We start from the raw sequence: 23,135 nt of genomic DNA, 5'->3' as shown, positions 1-23,135 counted from the left end.
TAGTCGGCTATGAGGATGTTTTCTGGCCTAAACAGTTACGGGTTGTGAATTTGTATTACTTGCATTCAAAAATATCATATTCATTATGCAATACCCTCCAATGGTATATATCAAAGCCACCACTATCTTCATGAAGTTACGAATCTTCCTTACATTTCTTTTAGATATATTCAAACTATCAACAATCCAATCTTCTACAATCCACAACATTACACCAACGAAGATTGATATAAAAAGTCGTGTCCATAGATTTTTTATCACATCCTTTTCATAATCAAATCCCTCCACATCCCATGCTGTGAGAATTGCCTCCAGCCCAACCACTAAAACGGAATAGGTATTATGGGGCTCCATTACAAGCTGTGCATTTAAAAAAAATATTGAAGCAAAAAAAATTCCTATTGGATTCCTTTCCAAAGCAGTAGCCATTTTATGAATTCCTATCCCCGGGAAAATAAAATTGCTACATACAAGAAAGGCTAGCATTAAAAGGTGTAGCAATAAGCACACAATCATCGCGACGTCATTTCCTTTGAGCTTCTTGGATCCCTCTATTCTGAAATATAATCTTTTGGCTGTAAAATATATCAACCGTCCTAAATTAAACCACCCAATGATTTGAGAAAATATATTTTCAACTTTTGTCCTAAAAGAAGAACGGAAGAAAACCATAATTCCAGTCATGAGAGTTAGTATAAGACTCAACCACGTATCAGGAAAATCCTTCCAACTCTTTGATTTAGGGAGACTGTCTGTTGGTTCTTTGTGTTTTTGTCTTTCATTCTTTTTTCCATCTACAGCTTCATTAATCATATTCATACCCCTTCGCTAAACACTTCAATATATAATATTATCGGAGCCAATTATTACTACTTTTGCAACTCCTTTATTACATTTTGACTTTTTATACTTCAAGTTCTACTTTGATACACATATTGTTCCATATTCATATGTTCAACTATCCAATGCCTAGCTTTTATTTTCCATAATTAGCAGATAAACACACCTTTTTACCCGATAAACAATGGAAACTACCGATGTTTTAGAATCATATTCAATTGGAAATCTGTTCAGTAGGAAAAACAACCTTGTAGATCCCCAACCAAACCAGCTGTTCATGGACTTAAAGCATTCATTTCTATTGGGGTTTCAATATTCCTTGCCTGAAAAGAAACCACCGACTACGATATGGAGACAGTTCGTTTTTATTTTTATCCTTATTTTTATCACACTCAGCTTTCTAGCTGTGAGCTGTGAATGTATAGCCATTATCAATCGTTTCCTTCATCTATCCAATGCCTTAAATGGCCTTTTTTCTGAGGTCTAATAAATATTCATCATTTTATATAACATTATTTCATAGTACTGCTTGTATTAATACTCTCAAGCAGATGGCCCCAGATACCATCCAATTGTTCCAACTATCCAAGACATTACACATACTATATTCTTCATTTCTGAATTTACTTCACTTCCTTCTTTTTTTTCCTCTAGCATGTCTATAACTATTAGCCCAATTGCAATTACAATAGGAACAATGCATATAACGATCTCATATTCATCCTCAAATCCTTCATTAACTAGTTTAATTAAGTAAACTGAAATCATCACTGCATTTCCAATTATGAGTGTAAGCAGTTGCCCTTTGTGTATCTTTTCTTGAACGATTTTCTGCACATATATCATTATGATGCCCAGCCCTGCCATCATAATTCTGTATCTTCTAGTCACTTTCCCATTCAAAATTCCGATGATTATTGGTATCATACTACCAACAATATTCCAATTATTTTTTATCACATTTTCTATTCCGTTGTCATTATATTCATTCATCAATATCCACATTCCGTACATAATAGGCCCTGCCACAGACACTAAGAACAATAACACATCTATTCCCATTTCCATTTTCTTATTCGACTGCACACTTCCTTTAACAATGCAACTAAAAAATAGCAATCCTAGAGTTGTAAGGCAATAGAGTATAAAAAAGAAGTTTCTATTAAAAGGGTTGATATCAATAAAATCTGCCTCAGCGGATTCGGGGACGGAAGAAGGGTCGTTATCTTTTGAACCCAGAAGAGAGGAATACAGGTTATTAAACTGTGATTTAAAAACCTCTAATTTTCTAAAAGCCGATTGCCAGAGTCCTCCGCTTTGATGTGATGACGAAGAGTTCTCATTCATTTTACCAAATGGGATGATACAAAATTGCTTTTAGTTCCTTTAGATCGTGTATAAAACCGAGTAAATTTATTGCCTAGTTGAATCAGTAAGTACTTAAGACTTTTAATGGTAAATAGTTTAAACAGAAGGTCAGTTGGTGCACCACAGATATTGATTTTGAGGCGAATCATCTATAAGGAGGAAGGCATCGTGCTTACATATCTTAACCACCTTTCTTTTACCATTTATATATAATGTTTTTACTTTCCCTAAACAAGTACAATGAATATCTTGGGATTATATAAGATTAGAGAATCGTCTGAAAAGAAGAACAAACCATCCCAGTCACAATACAAAGGTTTCTTGGCATTTATATCCATGGCACTTCCAATGCTTATATACTATATATTCAAGGAACATGAGTTTGATGGAAATCCCCTCCTCAAATTTCTCACAGTGCTTCCTCCTCTTTCATATTCAGCAGTTGAATATTTCACCCTGTTTCGCGATAATTGGTATTCTGATTGGAAGTCATTGACTATTCTACAAAGGATGTTTTATTTTATTTTCAACATTCTTTTTGCCATGTTCTCGATTGTATCTATCTTTTCAGCCATTATATTTCCGTTCGCTGAGTGGGATGATAATGACGGAGTCCTGGCCAATTCTGTTTTTCTCCCCTCCCTGTTTGTCCCACTTCCATACCTGTTGTGCACTTCTTGCAGTCTTACTCCAGAGTTGATTTCATTTATCGACACCGGTACTACTATTTGCATCGATCTAGTTATATTATCACTTTCTATAGTATCCCTGATACTCTTGTCTAAAGGACCAGAACACTATATTTATATTCCCACATCTTCTCTCATTTTTATTTTGGTCAGATCTCTGAAGGAGTACATCTTTCCATCTTCAAAATACTTGGAATATATCATTACATGGAGGACCCTTATCTTTATCGTAATTTTCCTTACTAATGTATTTATCTATGTCTCAGTAGGCTTGAGTATCTCCACCCCATCAAGAATAGAAGCTTTTTTGGGATCCAAGTCGTAGACCTCATCAACATACAAATCATTCTGCTGCATTATAAGCCATCCTGTAAATTATATCGCTTCCTTCCTTGTGTCTTTTATTCCCTGCTCCAAGGATCTTCTTTTCAAAATAAACAAAAACACCCTGTTCCCAAATCTTTTTCCAATGTTCTCTACTATTTTTTAATGAAGTCAAATAGTGTCGATTGTTTTGTTCTTTTAGGGATTGGGCCTCCTTTCATTTTCTTTTCATTATTTATAGTGGTAGCCTCATCTTCTGTTTTATTCTTGAAATAATCACTGTATTTTTCTTTTTCCACACTGCTTAAGATGTATAGGATATCTCCCTTTTCTCTAGAAAGTATTATGTCTGTAACATTATCTTTCCTTGTAATCTTCATATATACTTTATTGTAGCTTGGATTCTCATCTAAGACCTTGTTAACCTCAGTTTTACCATCATTGAAGTAGACAACTTCTTCCATAGTTACAACAGGATTGAAAAAAAGACATTTATTTTCATTTCTATAAGCCAATTAGTATTTCATCAGTTTTCTTACTTATTTCTTTCTATCAATCCCTTGCTTTTCTATTCACTATCAGCTTAATCCAAAACTTTTGTGAATCGGAATTTTTATCGCACTTGTTTAAACTTAAAACATCTCCTAATATGTCTGCAGAGTCGGGCCCGTTGGCTGTAATGCAATCTTCTTCCTCATTCATTTTGAAAGAGACAAATTTAGAGCTATCAATTATAACACCCCACATCGAGTTCTTATTCTCATTAATGCATGACATGACTTTAGAGAATCCATACTTCTTACATATACGCCTATTTCCCTGCAGTATTTCTGTTCGAACCTCATCCACAATGAACTTAGAGCATCCTTTATTACTTTTTATTTGTTCTTTGGTTGCAAGCCTTACCTCACCATTGAACAGGGCCAAGTATTTCCTTGGGTCCTTCTTGGAAACTATCCTGACATTTATAGGGTCCGATTTACAGAAAATACACGATACCATTAGTACAATTAATAGCTTCATCTTGTTTTTGCACTAACAACTTTCATTTATTTTTATGGTTTCAAAATCATTCAATGAGGCCAATTCCATCTATATGACTCTGAAAATGCCCGTTCAGCACAATAGTTTCTGTCTAATGACTTAGTAATAAATACATTTGTTTAATTAGTAAAACTTTCCATAGTCTGCGTAGTTCGGTGTGATTGCAACTTCATTCTCGGGAGCGTTTGGGTTTGACAATGGCCTAGAACCAGAATAAGGTGCAGATACCTTATTAGAATGTGGTAGAATACCAGAACTTAAGCTGGCTACCATGAGTGGGCTTACGGGTCCTTTGAAAGAGGCTTTCTTTTTCCCCTGACTATCATATAAAATTATGCGCTGATTTGACACTGGTTCTTTCCCATAAAGCAAGAAAGGAAGTAGTTCCTCCAAAGGCAAGTCTTTCGGAGAGCTTTTGCTGAATTCAGCCTCATCAGAATCTTGGCTATCTTCCTCAGCAAACTTCAAGTCAAAGAGCTGGCTCTTCGTGTTCAATTTACATTCTCTACCAGCCAACCTTACACCCCCCGATACCGATTGGTCTTCAACCGTCTCTAGACATATGTCATTTTCCGTTTTGAATCTGACGCCACCATCTTCGGAAACTAATCTCCATTTTGAATAAAGCTCATCGCTTCCTGTACAAACATCAATATCATCGTTTTTCTCATTCTTACAAAGTTTGGATTCCCCTTGTGAGACCTCCGTCATTCCCTTATTAATCTTGAAAGTTCCTTGCTGTTCCATCTTTCTATTTTCTTTGGTACTAAGCATTCTAACACTACCCTTCCCGTTGGCTTTTGAGGGTACAATCACTATGCCCAAGTTTGGATGGTTTCTTGAAGTAATTCTAACCATCCTACTCCCCATCACCAGTGAAGTCATGTACAAAATCAAAAGTCTCATGGTAAGTAAGACAAGATAAGATTTATATGTTTTGAGGTTTCACATTGACCATATTGCAACAAATTAGGATAACCTCCTCAAACATTTGTTTCAGATCCACATGCCGTATAGAATAAACCCAACAAAAGGTCAAATATTAGAAAACAAAGTATACCTCGTCATAAATATTTATTGATCAGGTAGTCTGATCTCTCCACTATTGATCTCATGAGTAACTTCCTTAGGGCATTTTCCATCAACCTTACATCCAATGGACTTACATGTCCCAAGAACCTCCTTCACCGCACCAGCAAGGGTTTTGGAATAGGATCGGCTTGATCGAGCAATCCTTGCTATTTCAACTATCTCGGTCATCTTAAGACTTCCGTTGTGAAGAATATTCTTTTCTTTCTTTCTGTCTCGTGGAGGCTCCTTCAAGGCCTTAATTATTAATGTCGCAATACTAGGCTGAACCTCAACCGTCGCTTTCCTGTCCTTTATTGCAAGCTCTACGTGAACCTTCAAGCTCTTGTAGTCTGTTGTAGCCTTTCTTATGTCCTCACCAACCACTTTTGATGATAGCCCTAGTGGACCAACTCTTTGGGCAAGTGTTGCTCCAGGTAACTCTCCTCCTACAACTTGCAGTTTAATGTATTTTGTGTCCGGGTCAATCACTTTTTGTCCTGCCATTAGCTGAGGGCTTGTAATTTTGAAAAATTTGTCCTCAGGGTGTTATGAACATTCAATGTAAATACACCCAAGTCATTTAAAAATAATGCCAAGCAGTCATTCCATCTCTTTCTTTTCCTGGGATGACTGTTTGTTTGGAGAAACGCTGTTTAAGAATGCATATATAACTGGATCGTCAAAATTCTCCGATATCTTTGTAAGTTCATCAAAGACTTCAAAATCAAATCCAAACCTCTTTGAAATCTCAAGAATAAATCTTCTCATTATTTCAAGTCGTGTGTTAAGTATTTTCATTTCTAAACTAATATAATATTCCCCCTGGCTTCTAGAACTCCCAAGTACTTTTTCATTAAATAATTCCTTTCTTCTGCTCTCATTTATAATGGCCTTTTCTCTACTTCCAACATCCTTGGTCTTTTCATCAATTCGCTTCTTTAATTTCGATATACACATATTTAACTCGTCAATCCTGCTATCTCTTTGCATTATCCCTTCTTTTTGCTCCCTAGTTCTTGCCCTCAGCTTCTTTATTTCCTCATACCCTTTCTGTAACTCCTTGCTAAGGTTTCGAACCTCTCTAGTCAAAGAATCTATTTTTACCTTCAAATCATCCATTGGTGATGGGATCACGAAACAAATGGAATTAATAAATAGAATAGAGACAGCAGTTTAATCCCATACTTAGAATGTATTGCCAGTCGTAACCAAGGTTAAGAGCCAATATAGGCCATACAGCTTGCAATGCCAAGCTATAGATTCTCTCGACAAATTTCTGGTACCGTTGATGATATCATCCATAGTTTCATCAGGCCTCTTTATAAAATCGTTTAAGAAAACTACATAAACCTTTCTACTCCTACCATCACTCAGAGGCTTAATAAAAGAATAACTTCTTTGAGCTATTATTACCTTATTTCCTAAAGTATTCATTAAATAGTCCAATATATATCTTGAAGTCCTTTCTCTAGAAAAAGTGGTTAAGTCACGAAGATTCTGCCATAATCTATTGGTGTCGCCATAGAAGTTCTTTTTTACCACACATTCTAACTCATCTAAGTATAATGAATATACGTCACGGTTGAAATCTTGAAGTTCATCAAACCTCGAAGTCCTTGCCATAAACCAGGTATCAAAATTATCCCACTGCCAATTTGTAACATGGGTAGAAAGTGCATTAATTTCTTTTCTCGCATCCTTTATTCCAAAGTCCACTTCCCTCCAGAATCCATCAAAGTTCTTCTCTCTCAAGTGTTGAAGCGCGCTTCCATATAAAAAGAAAGGTACCATTTTTGGATCTTTCACCATATTTAGAAGATTATTTATGGAATGTAGAATCAATGTAGCAAGTAGAAGAGCGGGCTCCCTACTTGATCTAATGGCCTCAATAGCAATTGAATAGCTTTCTTGCATCAGCAGGGATAATATTAAAATATTTATATCCATGTATTTGGCCAAAATGGAAAAAGATAGTTAAACATGTCATACAACTCATAACAATGTTACTCTACTTTGGGTATATTCCGAAATTCGAACTCTCAATTAATTTTCTCTCTATTTAATATAATCTCTGCTCTTACATCGTCTCCTAGTAATTTTATGATTTTTATTAAGACATTAAGAATATTATGGTAAATGTTTAATTTAAACACAGTATTCAGGTACCTATCAATAATAATTAATGAAAATTATTCTCCATTTATTTTTTACTGTAAATTCTTGACTAACTAAATAATTAATAAACTGCATAAAAATATAAAAAGAAAATTTTCCAAGCCTTACAAGACATGAAAGTTAAACTTGTTATGTTACAGGCTATCTTCACGGTTGTTCTTTGCTCGGATCCGACGACTCCGGGTAATGGAGACCCTAACGACATGATCAAAAAACAGGAATTGGTAAGGGAAGGAGATCAATTACAAGGAGACTTAACATCTTCTTCTTCCGAGGGAAATCTAGGGGGCTCTGAAAGTACTGAAGGAAAAGACAATGAGAGTAGTAACGTTCCAGGTAAGGAAGAAGAATCATCCTCTTTTCTAGTGGAAGAGGCCAATCCTTCTACAGAGAAAGAAGATTTTTTAAAGATGGATGAAGAGGGAAAAGTTATGGAAAACAAGGGAAATACTAGCAGCAGCACCGGCTCAGAAGATTAGTAATTAAACTGTTTTCTCTATTTACATTTATGTATGAAGATAAGGGTCCCGAGAGGTGGGCAAGTATAAAAATCACAAACTATTTAATTATAGAATGCAGGCCGTGTGTCACTTCTCTCAACAACCTTTGAATATGCTTCCTCAAAGTCTTTCTGCGTCACCATGTATCTACTCGCACGAACAGCAAGCATCCCCGCCTCCTGGCAGATCGAGTTGATGTCTGCACAGCTTATCCTCTCAGGCCTGCACACAAGGCTCTCGATGTCCACCTCATCCTTGAGACTCATCTTCGATGTAATTGCATTGAACACAAGCCTCTTCTGCCTTCTGTCTGGAAGCGGAAACTCTATCTTCCTGTCCAGACGCCCAGGCCTGAGCAGCGCAGGATCAATGGTATCTGCCCTGTTCGTCGCCATGATAACTTTGACATTTGCCGTCTGGTCAAACCCATCCATCTGGTTCAGAAGCTCTATAAGCACTCGCTGGACTTCTCTATCTGCTGACGTCGATGCATCAAATCTCTTTGTTGCAATCGAGTCCACCTCGTCAATGAACACAATCGACGGCGCCTTCTCTCTTGCCAGCCTGAACACATCTCTTACCATTCGGGGCCCCTCTCCAAGATACTTCTGCACAAACTCGGATCCATTAACCTTTATGAATGTCGCCTTTGTGTGGTTTGCCACAGCCTTCACAAGCATGGTCTTCCCTGTTCCAGGTGGCCCGTAGAGTAGCACTCCCTGGGGAGGGTCAATCCCTATCTGCCTGTAAAGATCAGACTGCAGCAATGGAAGTTCGACAGTCTCCCTTATCTCCTGCTTCTGCACATCAAGCCCTCCCACATCTGCATATGTCACATCTGGCTTTTCCTCCTCTCCCATCACAGGAATCGTGCTGTCCACCTCCGGAGGAAGTACATCAACAATGGCGCTTGAATGTCGATGCAAGGCAACAGTGGTGTTTGGCCTCAGAAGCTCCCTATCAACAGTGGACAGTATTCTTACAACAAAGTTGCTCCCGGCTGTCGACCCTACAATCGCAGTGGAATTGTCGATCGGCTCCAGAAACTGCCCCATTATCAACGGAACACTCTTGACCCTGTCCAGCTCCTCTCTGCCATGCCTCTCCTCTCTCTTCAGAGTTTCAATCTCCTTGCGTACATAAGCTTCCCTTATCTCCAGAAGCTTGAGCTTTCTTTCCATTTGTTTGTACCTAACGAAAAGATCGGCCTTCAGCCCCCCACACATTAAAGGGCTACACACCCTATGATTTATCAACATTTCTTTCCGTCCGCCACGACGTTCCAAGCACCATCAGGCATGGCATCAGAACCTTATCTTAAAATAAAAAACCCAGAAAGGGTGAATGGAGGAAGAGAGGATCCTGGAGTCAGACCTCAAGCACATATCCTTCATCATGCAGAAATACACGCCCATAGAGAAGATAGGCGAGGGGTCGTTCAGTGTTGTGTACAAGGCTCTTGATGCAGAGTCTGGAAGATATGTTGCCTTAAAGGCAATAACAAGAACCAGTTCTCCAGCCAGGATACTAGAGGAGTTGATGTTTCTGAAGGCTCTTGAGGGAAAGAGAAATTGCATGGGGCTTCTTGGAGTCTTCAGGAACGAGGATCAGGTGGTTGCAGTCTTCCCATACTTCAAACCCGTTGACTTCCGAGAGTTCATCTCAAATGCAGGCTTGGCAGACATCAAGCAATACCTGTATAACCTGCTTGTGGCAATAGATCATGTGCATAGCAACGGTATAATACATAGGGATCTCAAGCCGGGAAACTTTCTATATAATAAAGAGGCTGGAAGAGGAATGCTTATAGACTTTGGGCTAGCACAGTATGAGGATTGTAAGGAGGACCAAGCAAGGGATGATAGTAGCAAATCCTCGACACCTTTGCTTTTCTTCAATTCGATTGTGTCGAAGGCCAAACCTCCGGGATACTACGAACGGGACGGCAGGCCGCAAATGAAAGCACCTCGGGCTGGGACACGAGGGTTTAGAGCGCCAGAGGTTCTGTTTCGCCACCAACGGCAAACAAGGGCCATAGATATGTGGTCGATCGGGGTGATCTTCCTAACAATCCTGACGGCACAGTATCCATTCTTCTACTCATCGGATGATGTTGACTCCATTGTTGAAATTGCAACAATCTTTGGGCATGCTGAAATGAGGAAGGCTGCAAGATTCTATGGAAGACTATGGAGGTCGAACATAGATACAATTCCAGAAGAAAGAATCCCTTTTGAAAGAATCGTAGAGTCGCTCAATCCGTGGGCAGAGGTGGGTGCTGAGGGATATGACTTGCTCTACAGAATGCTTGATCTTTGCTCCTCATCCAGAATCACAGCATCCGATGCTCTAAGTCACCCGTTCTTTGATGGCCTGAGAACACATGGAGATGATGCATAGAAAACATGCTTTTAATAACCAACCGGGCTCCCTTACCTTCCCAACAGATCGCTAAGATATATAACTTCATCATCGCTGTCAAAGTCGTTTCTATATATAACTGCATCACCTATGTCCAGCCTTCCCTCAGAATTCTCTGCAGTGCACTCAGATGGATTCCCCCTCAAGTAGCAGTCAATAAACGACTCTCTCTTTTTCGGCCTTTTTCTTCCAAGCCTAGCTGATTTCAACATGTACAAAGGCTTCCCGCCTTTTTCCGAAGATGAGGAGCTTTCTTGTGAGCTGCTGCTGTCCTCTGAGTCTCTCTTCTGAGCCCTTTGAGTGTCCTTGTCAGACTCCGTGTTCTTATTGGACTTAACAACCTTACTGCTACCCTTGGTGCTTTGGGAAGAAGGCACACAGGCCGTACTGGTGGACGGTTGCACTTTCACACTCTTTGATGCCTGAGGAGGCTGGGAAGCAGACTTGGTCAGTGTGACCACCGTGATAGGCTGGTTGATGACGGGAATCTCGGTTCTTTGAGGGGGTGTTATGGATACTGTTTTCAGTATGGTCATTGTTGTGACAGGAGCAACCACCACAATCCTCTGCGGCCTCGGCGGGATCATCTGCAAGTATTTTTGCTTTAGCGTGGTCAGCATTGTGTAGATCAGATTCACTCTTTTCCCTATCCTATTGATTGCTTCTGCCCCACTACCCTGTTGTTGTACAGCAATCCATGGGCGAGAAGGTCTCACACTCTGCTTGGGCTTGGGCACCGTGGATACACTCATTGGGCTCAGGGCCACAGGAATAGGCTGCATTACATATCTAGGCTGCATCACTACAATAGGCGGTTGCACAGTCCGAGGCATCTCCATGGGCACAGCCTTCAGAACAGTGGCTGTTACAGTTGTTTTTACGACCTCAGGAACCTTCGCAAGACGAGGCTTGGATATGCTTCTTTTGACCCCATCAAGGTTTACCACGGCAGGCCTGACTATCCTAGGTTTCTTTGCCACTGGAGAATCCGTGGCTGAAAGATATACAGGGGGCATGGGCACAAGGCTTGCATAGTATGATGCCAGAAGCCTTCCTTTCATGCATGCCGAATCACATTTTGGAACAAGTCTTATCACATCACACACAGTTCTGGAGGCAATAAATAACACCACCACCGCTCCTCTCATACGATCGTAAAACCCATCTCTCTTATATTGATTCCCTGTTTCACTCCGAGAATCTGTATTGAATTTGTTTGATCTTTCCTCTGATTAACCTTGGAATGGCATGAAGTGGAGCTGCTCCCTGAATTGAAACGGAGTATATAAAAAACAAAAACACCCGAGGGTAAACAATGGGTACAGTGATATCGAAAGTAAACAATATATTGTATGCAAAGCTTCGAGGGATATTTTCTGGGAAAACCGAACGGTCCATAACAATGATAGGGCTTGATGGAGCAGGAAAGACAACACTTCTGCTGTATCTACAAACCGGAGAGGTGCATCAGACAGTCCCAACACTCGGATTCAACTGTGAAAATGTTAACCTCGGAAATATGAAGTTCCAGGTGTGGGACATTGGAGGGCAGAACTCTTTCATGAGATTCTGGCATCAGTACATAAATGATGGATGTGGAATCATATACATGGTGGACTGTGCAGACCCACAGAGATTTGGGAAGTCGAGTGAGGAGCTGTGGAGGATACTGAATATCTTGAACACACCCAGGCCCTTGCTGGTGCTCGCAAATAAGATCGACCTGTTAAAAGAGCACGAGAGAAGTGAGGTGATAAAGAGCATCAGAAACGAGTTCAATCTCGAGAAGTACAACGGGCCATCACAGATTGTTCCCATCAGTGTCCTTCAGGCAGGGTCGATGACATCTGCTGATGATGAGAATGGCCGGGAGATAATCGATGCATTCAAATGGCTTAACAAGGAACTCGAGAAGATGCCGAAAACAGAGGCTCTATAAGATTAAAAGTTTATATCTGTTCTTAAAAGCCATGAATATCCAAAACACATTCCAAAAACAATGTTTAAATTATTGTTTTATAAATGCCTTATTCTAGTATTGGGGGAATATTTTTGAAGTATCTGTGAGACAATCCGCTCTTGGCTGTCATTCTCAGCTTCGGATCATACTCAAGCATCTTTGAAATAAGGTCAATGAAATCGGAATCTGCTTTGAGGATTGTTTTCAAGTCCACGGGATCCCAGATAGGAAATTCCACTTTATAGTTTGGGAAATTTTCTACATTTGACCATCTAGAATTGCTTGGAGTCCCAAGAACCTTGAATATTCTGAATAATTGGTCTATTTCGGAGTCTCCTGGGAAAAAGGGCTTCATGAGGACAACCTCAGCCATAATGCAAGCGGCGCTCCACACATCTACAGAAGCGTCGTAATATTTACATCCTAGAAGTAATTCAGGTGGCCTATACCAGAGTGTTACCACCTCTGTAGTATAGGTTCTTAATGGAACACCAGCGGCCCTTCCAAGACCGAAATCCGCCAGCTTGATGTTTTCCTTGGGATCTATGAGGATGTTCTGAGGCTTTAAATCTCTATGGAAAATGTTCCTAGAATGACAGTACTCCATTGCAGTTAGTAATTGATGGGACATTTTTTTGACAAAGCCTTCATCGGCAAGGCGTCCTTCATCATTCATTTTATCTAAATATCTCCTTAGATCGAGTTCTACATATTCAAACACAAGATACATTTTGTTGTTGTTGTAAATTACATCGCTTAACTCAACAATCGTTGAGTGTTTTAGGTTCTTCAAAAGCAATATTTCTCTTATTGTTGTAGCTGGAATTCCTTCATTCTCATTCTCGAGTCTTATTTTTTTTAAGGCAACTATTCTGTCTGTGTTTCTCTCTCTTGCCTTATACACAACACCATAAGTTCCTTCTCCGATCTTTTCTAACTTCTGAAAAGACTCCGTCATTTGGGATAAAAAAGATTGGAAATTTGTCTCTACGAAAAGCTTAGGCTTGTAGGTAATAGCACCTGAAGCAATTCCAATATAGTGAAGTGTCTAGCAAAAACGCCTTTGGAGAGACTCGAACTCTCGATCTTTCGGTTAACAGCCGAACGCGGTAACCACTGCGCTACAAAGGCCTATGAAGTTAGACAGACGCACAGACTACCGAGTCTCAAGACATTCGTAATAATCAGACAAAAAACACTCCATCGCTTCACCCCAATGGATGCGCTAAAAAAGAATTCTGGCCACTCTAGAAACCTCGTCCCAAAAGTCCCGAGAAACACTCCTAATGACATAATACTATATGCTCTCACAACAGAGAAGGCCGCAAGATGCATGGATCAGTTCAACACCTTGGTCTTCTATGTGGAGAAAACCTCCACCAAGCCGGAGATTAAGAAAGCCATTACTGAGCTCTATGGGTTCAAGGTCAAGAAAGTCAATACCCTGATAAATAAGCATGGGAAGAAAGCATATGTCCGATTCGATGAGAAGGATGCAGCCCTTGAAATTGCTAGTAGAATAGGTGCAATCTGAATTAAACTTTAATTTACTTTATATGCTGACCGATTGATTCTACTTGGCAATGAATCTTGTGGGACCGTAAAACTCACTAAAAAGAAGCATTTATTCAAGTAGCTGCTCAAGAGTTAATTAGTTCATTTAGTGCCATTACAAATGTAGATTCAAGCTCATCTACATCTGAAATAATACAATACTTAAGGGGAAAAGTGTCTAAATATCTCTGAACAAATACAGATCCTTCAGAAACGATTACCTTGGACATCTTTTTCACGTTGCACTTGTCTATCAATAGAACTAAGAAGTTCGGATGATGATGCCCTACATTCTGAAAGAGCCCATCAGTTAAGATGATGTTGATTCCATCATTAAATTCGTCAATCCAGTCGATCATAGTCTTAGAATCATTGAATTTCATGTCCTCCACTGAACATCTTTCTAGGACTTCTCCAAATCTGTAAACCTCAACAGGTATTCCAAGCAGGGAGAAAGATATATTTATCTTGGAGTACAACGACAAGAGAGTATCAACCATTTCTTGGTTATACATACTTTTGCTGTTGTCAATGAACAAACGAAGAATATAGTCTTTCTTATCATTCTTTTGCCGTTTCATCCAAATCCTATCCCTTCTGAACCCACTAGCTATGTATGGAACCAACCTTTTCATGTTCAATTTCTTTCCACTTCTAAAATCGCCCTTATATCTACTACCTTTTCTTGACTCCATGATTATTCTAAGCATATTAGTCAGTTTAGTGCAATCTCCTTCTTCTATTCTTATTCTTATGGTAGATTCAAAGGCATCTCCACTTCCTGATTCTTCATCTCCTGAAATCCTCTCGTTACCTTCACCTGCATATAGAGCTTTATCATCCCGGTTGTTTCCAGCAACACACCTATCATAGTTATCTGCCACCTCACATGTCTGATTCTTGTTAAGAGCCCCTTCTTTAAATTGATATTCATTTGTCTTAGGTTCATTATGAAAATCTGAATCTTCATCATTTTGTGGTTTTGTATCGCCTTCATCCTCAGATCCCATATCATCTCCTTCACTTCTTCCTGAATTCTCAATTTCTTCCGAGTCTTCAGAGTATTGTATTTCTCCTTCCTCATTCTCTGAACTCCTTTCAGATCCAAAACCCTCGTCTTCCACATCAATCCTTGTGTCTTGTTCATCCAGCCATTCTTTCTCTTCTTCTTTACTTTCCTCCTCTTCGTCATTATATCCTTCCACACCGCTCTCATGTTCTTCTTCTTCAGGCTCACTGACAGTGGAAACGCTTCCATCGTTATCGAAGTCTATTCCATCGCTTTCACTTACTTTCTCATGTTCCCCATACTCATCATCTATCTCGTCCTCATGCCTTATTTGATCACTTATATTAGCATTACCTGTTCCGTTTTTCATTCCTACCTCATCCCCATCTATTAATTCCTCTTCCCTATATCCAAATATGAATGTGAAATGCATAAATGGTATGTATAGGTTTTCAATGCATATCTGTGTCAAATTCATTATTGCTGTATCTTCTATCATTTGATTAACAACTTTACCTAAGCATATCTCTGAGGTAGAAAACATATCCTCAGGAATCCTGTTAAAAAACAACTCAAGAATATCCTTCTTTTTGATCCTACGATTTTCAAAGGCCTTCTCAACTTCTTTCTTATTGAAATTCTTAGAGAATTCAATCCAGTCTCTACATTCACAATCAGACCTGTCCTTTAGAATATGTGTGCACACGCCGGGATGATATCCTTGGCAGACAGGATATGGTTGTGGAAACTTAAGATCCAATACGTTAGTAACAGGCAATATGAGAAACTTCTTTAGATCTTCCAATGTCTTCTTATAAAGTTTTGGCTCTTTCCTCAGCTTAGATTTTGCATCTCTAATTTTATCTTCATAAATCTTCTCAACCTCAAACGAAGCATACTTCAAAGTCACATTGTAAAAAACAGGTTCTTTGTTCTTTATAGCCATCTCTTGTGCATGTCTAACTCTATCTACAAACTCATATACAGAACAATCTAAAAAGTATCTTTCTGCCATTTCAAAATCGAATGGAGTTAAAAGTAAGTATAGGAAGTACTTGTAGTTCCTTTCTATATCACAAACAGATGCATCCTTATAAAATCCTTGCAAAATTTCCATTAGACTGTATAATGGTGCCTTCTTATTATCAGTAACGCTGGCCTCTTCAGTCCACTTTTTTAAAACAATCGTTGATTCTAAAACCCTGTCCTCATCAAAACCCATGTCATTCATGTTCCTAAGTGAGATGTCTTTTTCATTCTCAGAATTCATTATCTTCTTCTCAGTATATTCGGTAAGATATGAGATACTTGTGAATATTGGAAGCTCCATCATTTCTTGGTCCATAGAAGAAATCAACTCCTTGGCGATCTCTATTTTATCCGTGTTGATTTCAATAATTCGTGCTCTACTCTTAATGTTAAATATAGATCTTAGACTTTTATCTAAATCTTCTTCGTCAAATCCTAGTGCATAGTCTATCCATCCATCTTCTTTGACATATATCATCCTATCAAAAATAATACCTTCTAAAATCAAGCTGCATCTATCCTCTGGTTTCGAGTAATATAATGAATTCAAGTATCTTGAAAACTCATACCCCAGCAATTTATAATCTATCTTTTCTAAATGAGAAAGAACTTTCAATCCCTGATGAATTAAGTTAGAGCACAGGATACTGTAATTAACATAAACACCAGGCACTTCATCCCTAAGATTTACGCTTTTTTCCTCCAAACAATGCTCATCTAACCGTTTGATCTTGCATTTTCCCGAGCATCCCTCTCCATTAACCCATCTATAAAACATATAGATCAAATAGTAGTCAAAAATATCATCAAAAGACTCATAAAAAGTTCGATCTCCACACATGTACGAGCAAAAGTCCAAGTTCATCAATGAATCCCTAAACTTAGAATAGTCTCGATCCATCCTTCTTTCGATGTCTTTAATCTTTGCCTTGTACTCCTTAACACCGTTTTCATAGTCATCAACCATCTCGTCTATAGATCCTTTTCCATATTTATACATGTTCTTCATAGTATTATGTATCTCCAAAAGACTTCTGTTTTCAAACACATTCATCTCTGCAGTCAATTCTTTCTTCAGTATGTTCAAAGGATCATCCAAACATCTTTCAATGAATTCAAAGAAAAATGTATCGAAATCAGGCAATGATTCCCACCTTACTTCAGCAAGTTTTTCTACAATCGTTCTTAGACTCTTGTATCCGGAAAGCTTCTTGTCTCGGAAACATCTGATAACTTTTACCTTCAGATCCTTAGACGATCTTGGGAAATTAAGAGAACATCTTTCGTTGCTATGAAAGCGATTAAAAACCGAAAGATCGGCGGACTTAATGAATGCCACTGTTTTCCGGGCTTCCGAGTTCATGGAGGAGATGTTTGCAAGTAATTTTATCCTAGATTCATCATCATGAGGGGACATAACATGGAGCTTGATCTTTCTGTAAAAGTTAAGGAGCTCGGTGTCTATTTCAGTACCTGCAATGTTTTTTTCCTTGAACTCAAATAGCTTATCAATCTCCGATTCCTCAAGAGTGTTATATACCCCACCAAGCCGTCTATTCAAAAAATCTGGCCAAATACCCAAAAGATTAAATCTTTTTAGATCCAAGCCGAAGTTAATCTGATTTCCTTCCATTAATATCCCACAAAAGTCCCTGTGGGAGACAGGGTGCGAGTCAATAGATGACCTTACGAACAACTTCCACAAATCAATATAGTCAACCTTATCGCTCAACCCCACATGCATACATCTATCAAGCAATGCAGGAGACAACATATTTGGCTCCTTTGCCATCAGAATCAGTCGTGTTGATGGGTTGACAACAACATTCGTATCAATCCCTCTTTCATACACATTCAGTGTCCTTTCAGATTCAAATAGGGAATTCAGTCTGTCAAATACGGACTTTTCTACAAACTCAACACCGGTAAATACAACTATCATTCCCTTTTTTATCCCACACACAACAGTCGAATCACACCACTCGAACATTCCGTTCTGCATCTTTTGATATTGTCCAAGAAGATCACACACATCTGTATCCTTATGGCAGTTGAATATCATTATTTCTTGTCCAATCACAGAAGAAATAAACCGAAGAAGGGAGTCTTTCCCTATACCTCCAGATATAACCACTGGAATGTTTATTTCCATGCACTTCATAATTACTTCTATCTGCTGAAGCTGAGAATGTATCAATACAAAGTCCAAATCTCTGTCTTTCCTCTTCGTAGAAAAAGAACCGATCCTTACAACAGACTCATCAATAGAATAACTGACTTTTCTATCTTCTAATGCCCCCATTTGATTTGACCTAATATTCTCTCTTAGACTTGCTGAATCCACTATTATAGGCTTCATAAACATCTTGTTAAGGATATGTGTAATATCCTTTATAGTGTACTTGTCCATCTTAATTCTTATAAACCTATCAAGAAAACTTCTTGGAAGTACTTTTCGTCCATTTACTGAATTGTATGGATTAAGAGTTGCAAATATCCGAGTATCTCTATGGACATTAACCGTGGCCTCAGGTATAAAAAGCTTTCTTCTGTAATCCAACACGGAGTTCAATCCTTCAATTACGCTTTGAGTGCAGAGATTGATCTCATCAAGAATTATCCAACCACCATCCCTAAGACTATGGAGTAATTCACTCTCTATAAATCGAATTTCTCCATCAATCGGAAGATAACTCCCAACCAAGTCACATAGCTCGGTCTGCTCACTAAGATTTATCCTAATGCACTTCCTTCCTATCTTTCTAGCTATCCCCTGGATTATGCTGGTCTTTCCTATCCCAGGATCTCCTTCTAGCATGACCCCTATTCCAAGCCCCATCGCTCTAAGAATTCTTCTGAGATTCAGAGTTGATGTTGGAGATTCAAAGTCAAACGAGGATAAATTTCTATGCTCTAGTAAATATGGAAAAGCCCCAAACATCTTTTCACATTCAATGTATCTGGTTTCTACCTCAAAGTCTTTTATCCCTGCAATCTCTAATGCTTCATTCCATGTATTTGTTACATCAAATCCATCTGTGCAAACAACCCCTTCAAACTTTCCTGTATAGCGCCTATATATAAAGTCTGCCATAAGTTCGAGCTTCCGAATAGACACATCTAAAGACCTAGCCAGAGATTTAAAAATATCAATGCTCTCCCTTGATATCCCTGTTTCTCCTAATCTCTTGTCTATAAGATAGTCAAATATCATAGGAACTTCACTCAAGCAGATTTCAAAGTATATCTCCGTAAATCTATTCTTGAGAGCAGGGCTTAACTCTCTCTTTCCAAAGTCTCCTCCAGGATTCATCGTGGCTAATATCCTAAACTTTTCATGAGCAACAACTTCTTTTCCAGTCTCTGCTATGTATAACGTGCGTTGCGATTCTAGTACACTGTTAAGCCTCTCAAGAACAGAATCCTCTGCCAGGTTTATTTCATCAATGAGAAAAGCATCTCCGTTCTTCATAGCTTTTACCAGTGGTCCGTCTCTCCACACAACCTTTGAATTCTCAAATACAAAATTCCCAATAAAATCAGAACTTTCTATACCCTTATGCATGCTTAGAGTAACAATCTTTGTTTCAAACAATGATCCAACTATTTCGCATACCCTTGTCTTTCCTATTCCTGTCTCCCCAACAATCAGAATAGGCTCCTTTGATCCCCATGCTAAAACCACCAGGTTTATAAGCTTCTTAAATGTATCAGTAAGCACAAAATTTCTTCCTCGAAGTTCCTCAAAAGTAAATTTGATGCTCTTTCCAATCAGTATATCTCTCAGGCATTCTTTTTCCTCCCCTATGATTATTCTTCCATATCTCTCAACACTCATCTTCCCAAACGACTCCGAAAAAATCTGGTATACCCATCTTCTATCTCTTGGTTCTCTTTGCCTCTCATATACTATACCCATTCCTAGAAAACACACCTCATCTAGGGTCCTAGGCACTCTTCCAGACCATTTGAAAAGATCCCTAAGTGTTACCAATGCATTAATACTTCTTTTGGACCTAAGCCCACCATAAACCTCAACCATCTTCTTGCAGAAGCTTTTGGGAAGTTTGGATGCTCCATGTAATATCTCTAATATCTCCTCTTCGCTACTTTCGCAGAAAAACATTTCCACAAATCTGTTTCTAAATGCTTTACTCAATCCTTTCCTACCTCCATATCCTATGTTTTGTGTAGCAAATATTCGGAAGTTCTTGTGAGGAGTGATAATCTCGTCGGTCTCGGGAATATATATTTGCCTGTTATCATCCAAAAGCCTATTCAGTACTTCAAGAACATCACTAGATGCAAGATTCAATTCATCAAGAACAACCCAATCTCCCCTTCTCATAGCCTTTACAAGAGCTCCCTCTCTAAACTCGATTCCATTGCTTGTAGAGGTAAAGCTACCAATATAATCTGATGCTTCAGTATGCTCATGGTTGTTTATTCTGATCACACGTCTATTCATCTCTCTAGACAAAAATAAAACCATGCTCGTCTTTCCAGTAGATGTGTCTCCTTGTAATAGCAAAGGATAGTTCGATATAATGGCCAGTTCCATGATTCTTAGATACGTTTGAATCCTACGTGTTAGAACAAATCCATCCTTAACTCTAGTTTTCTCCATAGATTCAGCCTGGACAGTAAAGTATTTGGATAAAAGCGTGGTTGCAATTGAGCGGCTAACAAAATCCAGCTGAGTAAACACAAATAGATCAAATGCTTCATACACCCCTCGCTCAAATTCTTCCTCACTCTTCTTTCTAATAAAATTAAGCACTCGAACAAGACTTCGTCCACTAATCAGAGGCTCAACCACATTACTAAGCTCATTCTTCAAAACCTTGTTCTTCAACTCCAGAAAGAATTCTCCTATTTTTCCCTTTTTTTCTTCCGATACTTCATATCCAAGTACAGAATGAATCACAAGACTGATATCTTTCAAAGAAGTGCTAAAGTCATGCACATAAACAGTGTTGAATTCAATCCCCTCATATCTTTTCTTTCCAAAGTCTCCCCCAGGATTCATACAACCAAAAAGCATGAACCCAGGATGAATTCGAAGCGGCTTCACATCCCCACTTTCATAGAGGAGGATCTCCCTTTTTCCTAACACACCATCTATCAGGTTCAATGTCTCTTCAGAAGAAAGATTGATTTCATCCAAAAGTAGCCATTCTCCATTTATCATGCATTCAGTCAGAATACCTTTTTTGTACACAAAATGTACCTTCTTTTCCAGTAGTTTAACCAAATCATCAATCTTCTTGATAGAACCCGCAGAACTAGAGATCCCTTCTCTGACTTTTAGAGAAATTTTGTGTCTCAAATATTCAAGCTTCTGTCTGTTACCGTAACAAACCGGCACAGTTATTTTTTCTTCATTGCACAACCTTTCTATGGCTTTGTTCATATCTAATGTTCCATATCCTCCGATTAAATCCGTTCCATCAAAATCTGCCGACATGTTCACAATTCTTAATCTGGTTTGTCTTCCTAGGAAGAAGTGGGACTTCAGACTAAGATATTGGATCATTGATGTTTTTCCAACACCCGTGTCTCCAATAAGCAATGTATGGTCTCGGTGACTGATGTTCCATAGAAGGTTGAAAATCCCCCACTCAACACAACTGGTTTTAGCAAAATCTGTCCCATGAAGAGAGATACTAGGAACTTCGGTCAAGGCAAGGAAACATCTTAAAGAATCAGATCCGTGTTTTAACAAGACATTACATACAGACTGATATATTCTCACCCGCTCCTCGGTCCCAGTCCCATTGATATTCTCTATCCTTTTCTTTATTTTCAGAAGAGATCGGAAATGTGCTCCACAAACTCCAGTTTCCTTCGACAAACACCATCCATTGCTTCTGCATTCATTCTTAGGGCAGCTGGATTGACACTCTTCCCCCTTGTCCCTCATGCATCCCTTCCACAGGCCAGAAATGTTCTCAAGAACTTTGATAAGAAGCCTTCTAACACACTCCACTTCAAATATATTCATTACATCTTCAAACATAAATCTAAGAGGACCTACAAACACAACATCATCCACCTCAAATCTATCCTCAGAAGTAAAGAATAGCCTGAAGTTATCGTGTGCCAACACTTCTTCTCCATTATTGCCCAGTAGTCTCCTATATTTGATAACCGTGAAAAGATATTGTAGCAACCCATGATTCTTATCTATCCTTTTGAACAATACCCAATCTCCACTCTTCATTGACTCAATCAGCAATCCTTTTACGTATTCAACGTCCCCCCCTTTGATCGCATAAAATCCTCCTAATGTCCTTGCATCAGTTATCTCGCGAGAATCAATCTCAACCAACCGTCCTTCTTCATCGCAAAGTTCGGAGTGAAGCTTACTCACCAATGAAGTCTTTCCAACTTCTCCATACACTGCAACAGCAACCCTAAGCCTCACAGCCTCTGTGGCTAGTCTATCAAAATTCCCTAACAATCCAACTCTGATATCGTTCTTCTTGTGCTTCTTAAACTTCATCTCACCCTTAGACGAAAATTCAAAATCATAACAGACAAAATTTTAGCAGTTTTATTTATAAATTGCTATGGTCTTCATCTAATTCAGAGCAATCCTTTAGCCTTCGATAGTATTCAAAAATCTTTCTAACCAGATATACAATCAATATAGATATAACTCCAATCCCTAAACCTTCGCCAACTTTCTTCGAAATAAAGACAGCAGACGTTTCTTCCCCTTCCTCTTCTGTATCTTGTACCGGTGTCTCAATTGCAATCTCCTCCTCGGCTTCCTTACCAGATATAAGGTAATCTATCCGTTTTTCTAGATCTTCCCTCATATCATTTGTAATCCTACTCACAGTATCATGCATCTCTTTGGTAACTTCCTCTTTTATAGTTGCCCTTATTGCATCCTTCAGCTCCTCATCAGAGCTTATGGCATGAATGCCCATGCAAAATATAAGCACAGTTAAACACATCATAGTCTTGAACAGTCTCTCCGTTGTTTTCCTTCTTCAATTCTCGGGATACAGCACCCCTTTACAATCTAAACGCCCACCAAATAGAATCACATTGAAAGGAGAAAAAAGGAGAGTAGAAAGTATATAAAGCAGCATCGATGACAGATCATGAAGTTTGGAGAAATAATACTAAGATCAATTCTG

The 23,135-nt window shown here is 38.9% G+C and overlaps 17 protein-coding genes and 1 non-coding gene across 18 annotated transcripts; 4 read left to right on the top strand and 14 right to left on the bottom strand.

Annotated features, from left to right (window-relative positions):
• Positions 1-27: 27 nt before the first annotated feature.
• On the bottom strand, positions 28-819 carry EROM_082040 (hypothetical protein; the record flags this gene model as incomplete). Its single annotated transcript, XM_009266840.1, has 1 exon — positions 28-819. The coding sequence occupies one exon, from the start codon at positions 817-819 to the stop codon at positions 28-30; it is 792 nt and encodes a 263-aa protein (XP_009265115.1).
• A 564-nt stretch (positions 820-1,383) lies between these two features.
• On the bottom strand, positions 1,384-2,187 carry EROM_082030 (hypothetical protein; the record flags this gene model as incomplete). The annotated part of the gene is made up of 1 exon (XM_009266839.1): positions 1,384-2,187. One exon carries the CDS (start codon positions 2,185-2,187, stop codon positions 1,384-1,386), a length of 804 nt encoding a protein of 267 aa, XP_009265114.1.
• A 261-nt stretch (positions 2,188-2,448) lies between these two features.
• On the top strand, positions 2,449-3,222 carry EROM_082020 (hypothetical protein; the record flags this gene model as incomplete). Its single annotated transcript, XM_009266838.1, has 1 exon — positions 2,449-3,222. The coding sequence occupies one exon, from the start codon at positions 2,449-2,451 to the stop codon at positions 3,220-3,222; it is 774 nt and encodes a 257-aa protein (XP_009265113.1).
• A 154-nt stretch (positions 3,223-3,376) lies between these two features.
• Positions 3,377-3,685, bottom strand: EROM_082010 (hypothetical protein; the record flags this gene model as incomplete). Its single annotated transcript, XM_009266837.1, has 1 exon — positions 3,377-3,685. One exon carries the CDS (start codon positions 3,683-3,685, stop codon positions 3,377-3,379), a length of 309 nt encoding a protein of 102 aa, XP_009265112.1.
• Positions 3,686-3,773: 88 nt separating this feature from the next.
• EROM_082000 (hypothetical protein) lies at positions 3,774-4,244 on the bottom strand (the record flags this gene model as incomplete). The annotated part of the gene is made up of 1 exon (XM_009266836.1): positions 3,774-4,244. The coding sequence occupies one exon, from the start codon at positions 4,242-4,244 to the stop codon at positions 3,774-3,776; it is 471 nt and encodes a 156-aa protein (XP_009265111.1).
• A 144-nt stretch (positions 4,245-4,388) lies between these two features.
• Positions 4,389-5,171, bottom strand: EROM_081990 (hypothetical protein; the record flags this gene model as incomplete). Its single annotated transcript, XM_009266835.1, has 1 exon — positions 4,389-5,171. One exon carries the CDS (start codon positions 5,169-5,171, stop codon positions 4,389-4,391), a length of 783 nt encoding a protein of 260 aa, XP_009265110.1.
• Positions 5,172-5,339: 168 nt separating this feature from the next.
• On the bottom strand, positions 5,340-5,840 carry EROM_081980 (60S ribosomal protein L12; the record flags this gene model as incomplete). Its single annotated transcript, XM_009266834.1, has 1 exon — positions 5,340-5,840. One exon carries the CDS (start codon positions 5,838-5,840, stop codon positions 5,340-5,342), a length of 501 nt encoding a protein of 166 aa, XP_009265109.1.
• Positions 5,841-5,936: 96 nt separating this feature from the next.
• On the bottom strand, positions 5,937-6,455 carry EROM_081970 (hypothetical protein; the record flags this gene model as incomplete). The annotated part of the gene is made up of 1 exon (XM_009266833.1): positions 5,937-6,455. The coding sequence occupies one exon, from the start codon at positions 6,453-6,455 to the stop codon at positions 5,937-5,939; it is 519 nt and encodes a 172-aa protein (XP_009265108.1).
• Positions 6,456-6,521: 66 nt separating this feature from the next.
• Positions 6,522-7,283, bottom strand: EROM_081960 (hypothetical protein; the record flags this gene model as incomplete). Its single annotated transcript, XM_009266832.1, has 1 exon — positions 6,522-7,283. One exon carries the CDS (start codon positions 7,281-7,283, stop codon positions 6,522-6,524), a length of 762 nt encoding a protein of 253 aa, XP_009265107.1.
• Positions 7,284-8,073: 790 nt separating this feature from the next.
• On the bottom strand, positions 8,074-9,270 carry EROM_081950 (26S proteasome regulatory subunit 6; the record flags this gene model as incomplete). Its single annotated transcript, XM_009266831.1, has 1 exon — positions 8,074-9,270. One exon carries the CDS (start codon positions 9,268-9,270, stop codon positions 8,074-8,076), a length of 1,197 nt encoding a protein of 398 aa, XP_009265106.1.
• Positions 9,271-9,406: 136 nt separating this feature from the next.
• On the top strand, positions 9,407-10,411 carry EROM_081940 (Cdc7-like cell cycle protein kinase; the record flags this gene model as incomplete). Its single annotated transcript, XM_009266830.1, has 1 exon — positions 9,407-10,411. One exon carries the CDS (start codon positions 9,407-9,409, stop codon positions 10,409-10,411), a length of 1,005 nt encoding a protein of 334 aa, XP_009265105.1.
• Positions 10,412-10,443: 32 nt separating this feature from the next.
• On the bottom strand, positions 10,444-11,580 carry EROM_081930 (hypothetical protein; the record flags this gene model as incomplete). Its single annotated transcript, XM_009266829.1, has 1 exon — positions 10,444-11,580. One exon carries the CDS (start codon positions 11,578-11,580, stop codon positions 10,444-10,446), a length of 1,137 nt encoding a protein of 378 aa, XP_009265104.1.
• A 167-nt stretch (positions 11,581-11,747) lies between these two features.
• EROM_081920 (Sar1 GTPase) lies at positions 11,748-12,371 on the top strand (the record flags this gene model as incomplete). The annotated part of the gene is made up of 1 exon (XM_009266828.1): positions 11,748-12,371. One exon carries the CDS (start codon positions 11,748-11,750, stop codon positions 12,369-12,371), a length of 624 nt encoding a protein of 207 aa, XP_009265103.1.
• An 88-nt stretch (positions 12,372-12,459) lies between these two features.
• EROM_081910 (cyclin-dependent protein kinase) lies at positions 12,460-13,350 on the bottom strand (the record flags this gene model as incomplete). The annotated part of the gene is made up of 1 exon (XM_009266827.1): positions 12,460-13,350. One exon carries the CDS (start codon positions 13,348-13,350, stop codon positions 12,460-12,462), a length of 891 nt encoding a protein of 296 aa, XP_009265102.1.
• A 100-nt stretch (positions 13,351-13,450) lies between these two features.
• Positions 13,451-13,523, bottom strand: EROM_081900. Its single transcript has one exon. It is a non-coding gene; the product is annotated as a tRNA-Asn (tRNA).
• An 85-nt stretch (positions 13,524-13,608) lies between these two features.
• On the top strand, positions 13,609-13,926 carry EROM_081890 (60S ribosomal protein L23A; the record flags this gene model as incomplete). Its single annotated transcript, XM_009266826.1, has 1 exon — positions 13,609-13,926. One exon carries the CDS (start codon positions 13,609-13,611, stop codon positions 13,924-13,926), a length of 318 nt encoding a protein of 105 aa, XP_009265101.1.
• Positions 13,927-14,032: 106 nt separating this feature from the next.
• On the bottom strand, positions 14,033-22,489 carry EROM_081880 (Willebrand factor type A domain-containing AAA ATPase; the record flags this gene model as incomplete). The annotated part of the gene is made up of 1 exon (XM_009266825.1): positions 14,033-22,489. One exon carries the CDS (start codon positions 22,487-22,489, stop codon positions 14,033-14,035), a length of 8,457 nt encoding a protein of 2,818 aa, XP_009265100.1.
• Positions 22,490-22,544: 55 nt separating this feature from the next.
• Positions 22,545-22,949, bottom strand: EROM_081870 (hypothetical protein; the record flags this gene model as incomplete). Its single annotated transcript, XM_009266824.1, has 1 exon — positions 22,545-22,949. One exon carries the CDS (start codon positions 22,947-22,949, stop codon positions 22,545-22,547), a length of 405 nt encoding a protein of 134 aa, XP_009265099.1.
• Between the last annotated feature and the right edge of the window lie 186 nt (positions 22,950-23,135).

This window comes from Encephalitozoon romaleae, chromosome VIII (genome assembly GCF_000280035.1).
Source record: "Encephalitozoon romaleae SJ-2008 chromosome VIII, complete sequence".
NCBI classification, from domain to species: domain Eukaryota; kingdom Fungi; phylum Microsporidia; family Unikaryonidae; genus Encephalitozoon; species Encephalitozoon romaleae.
The sequence above is the reverse complement of the archived record's forward strand: the minus strand, read 5'-3'. Positions and strand labels throughout refer to the sequence as shown.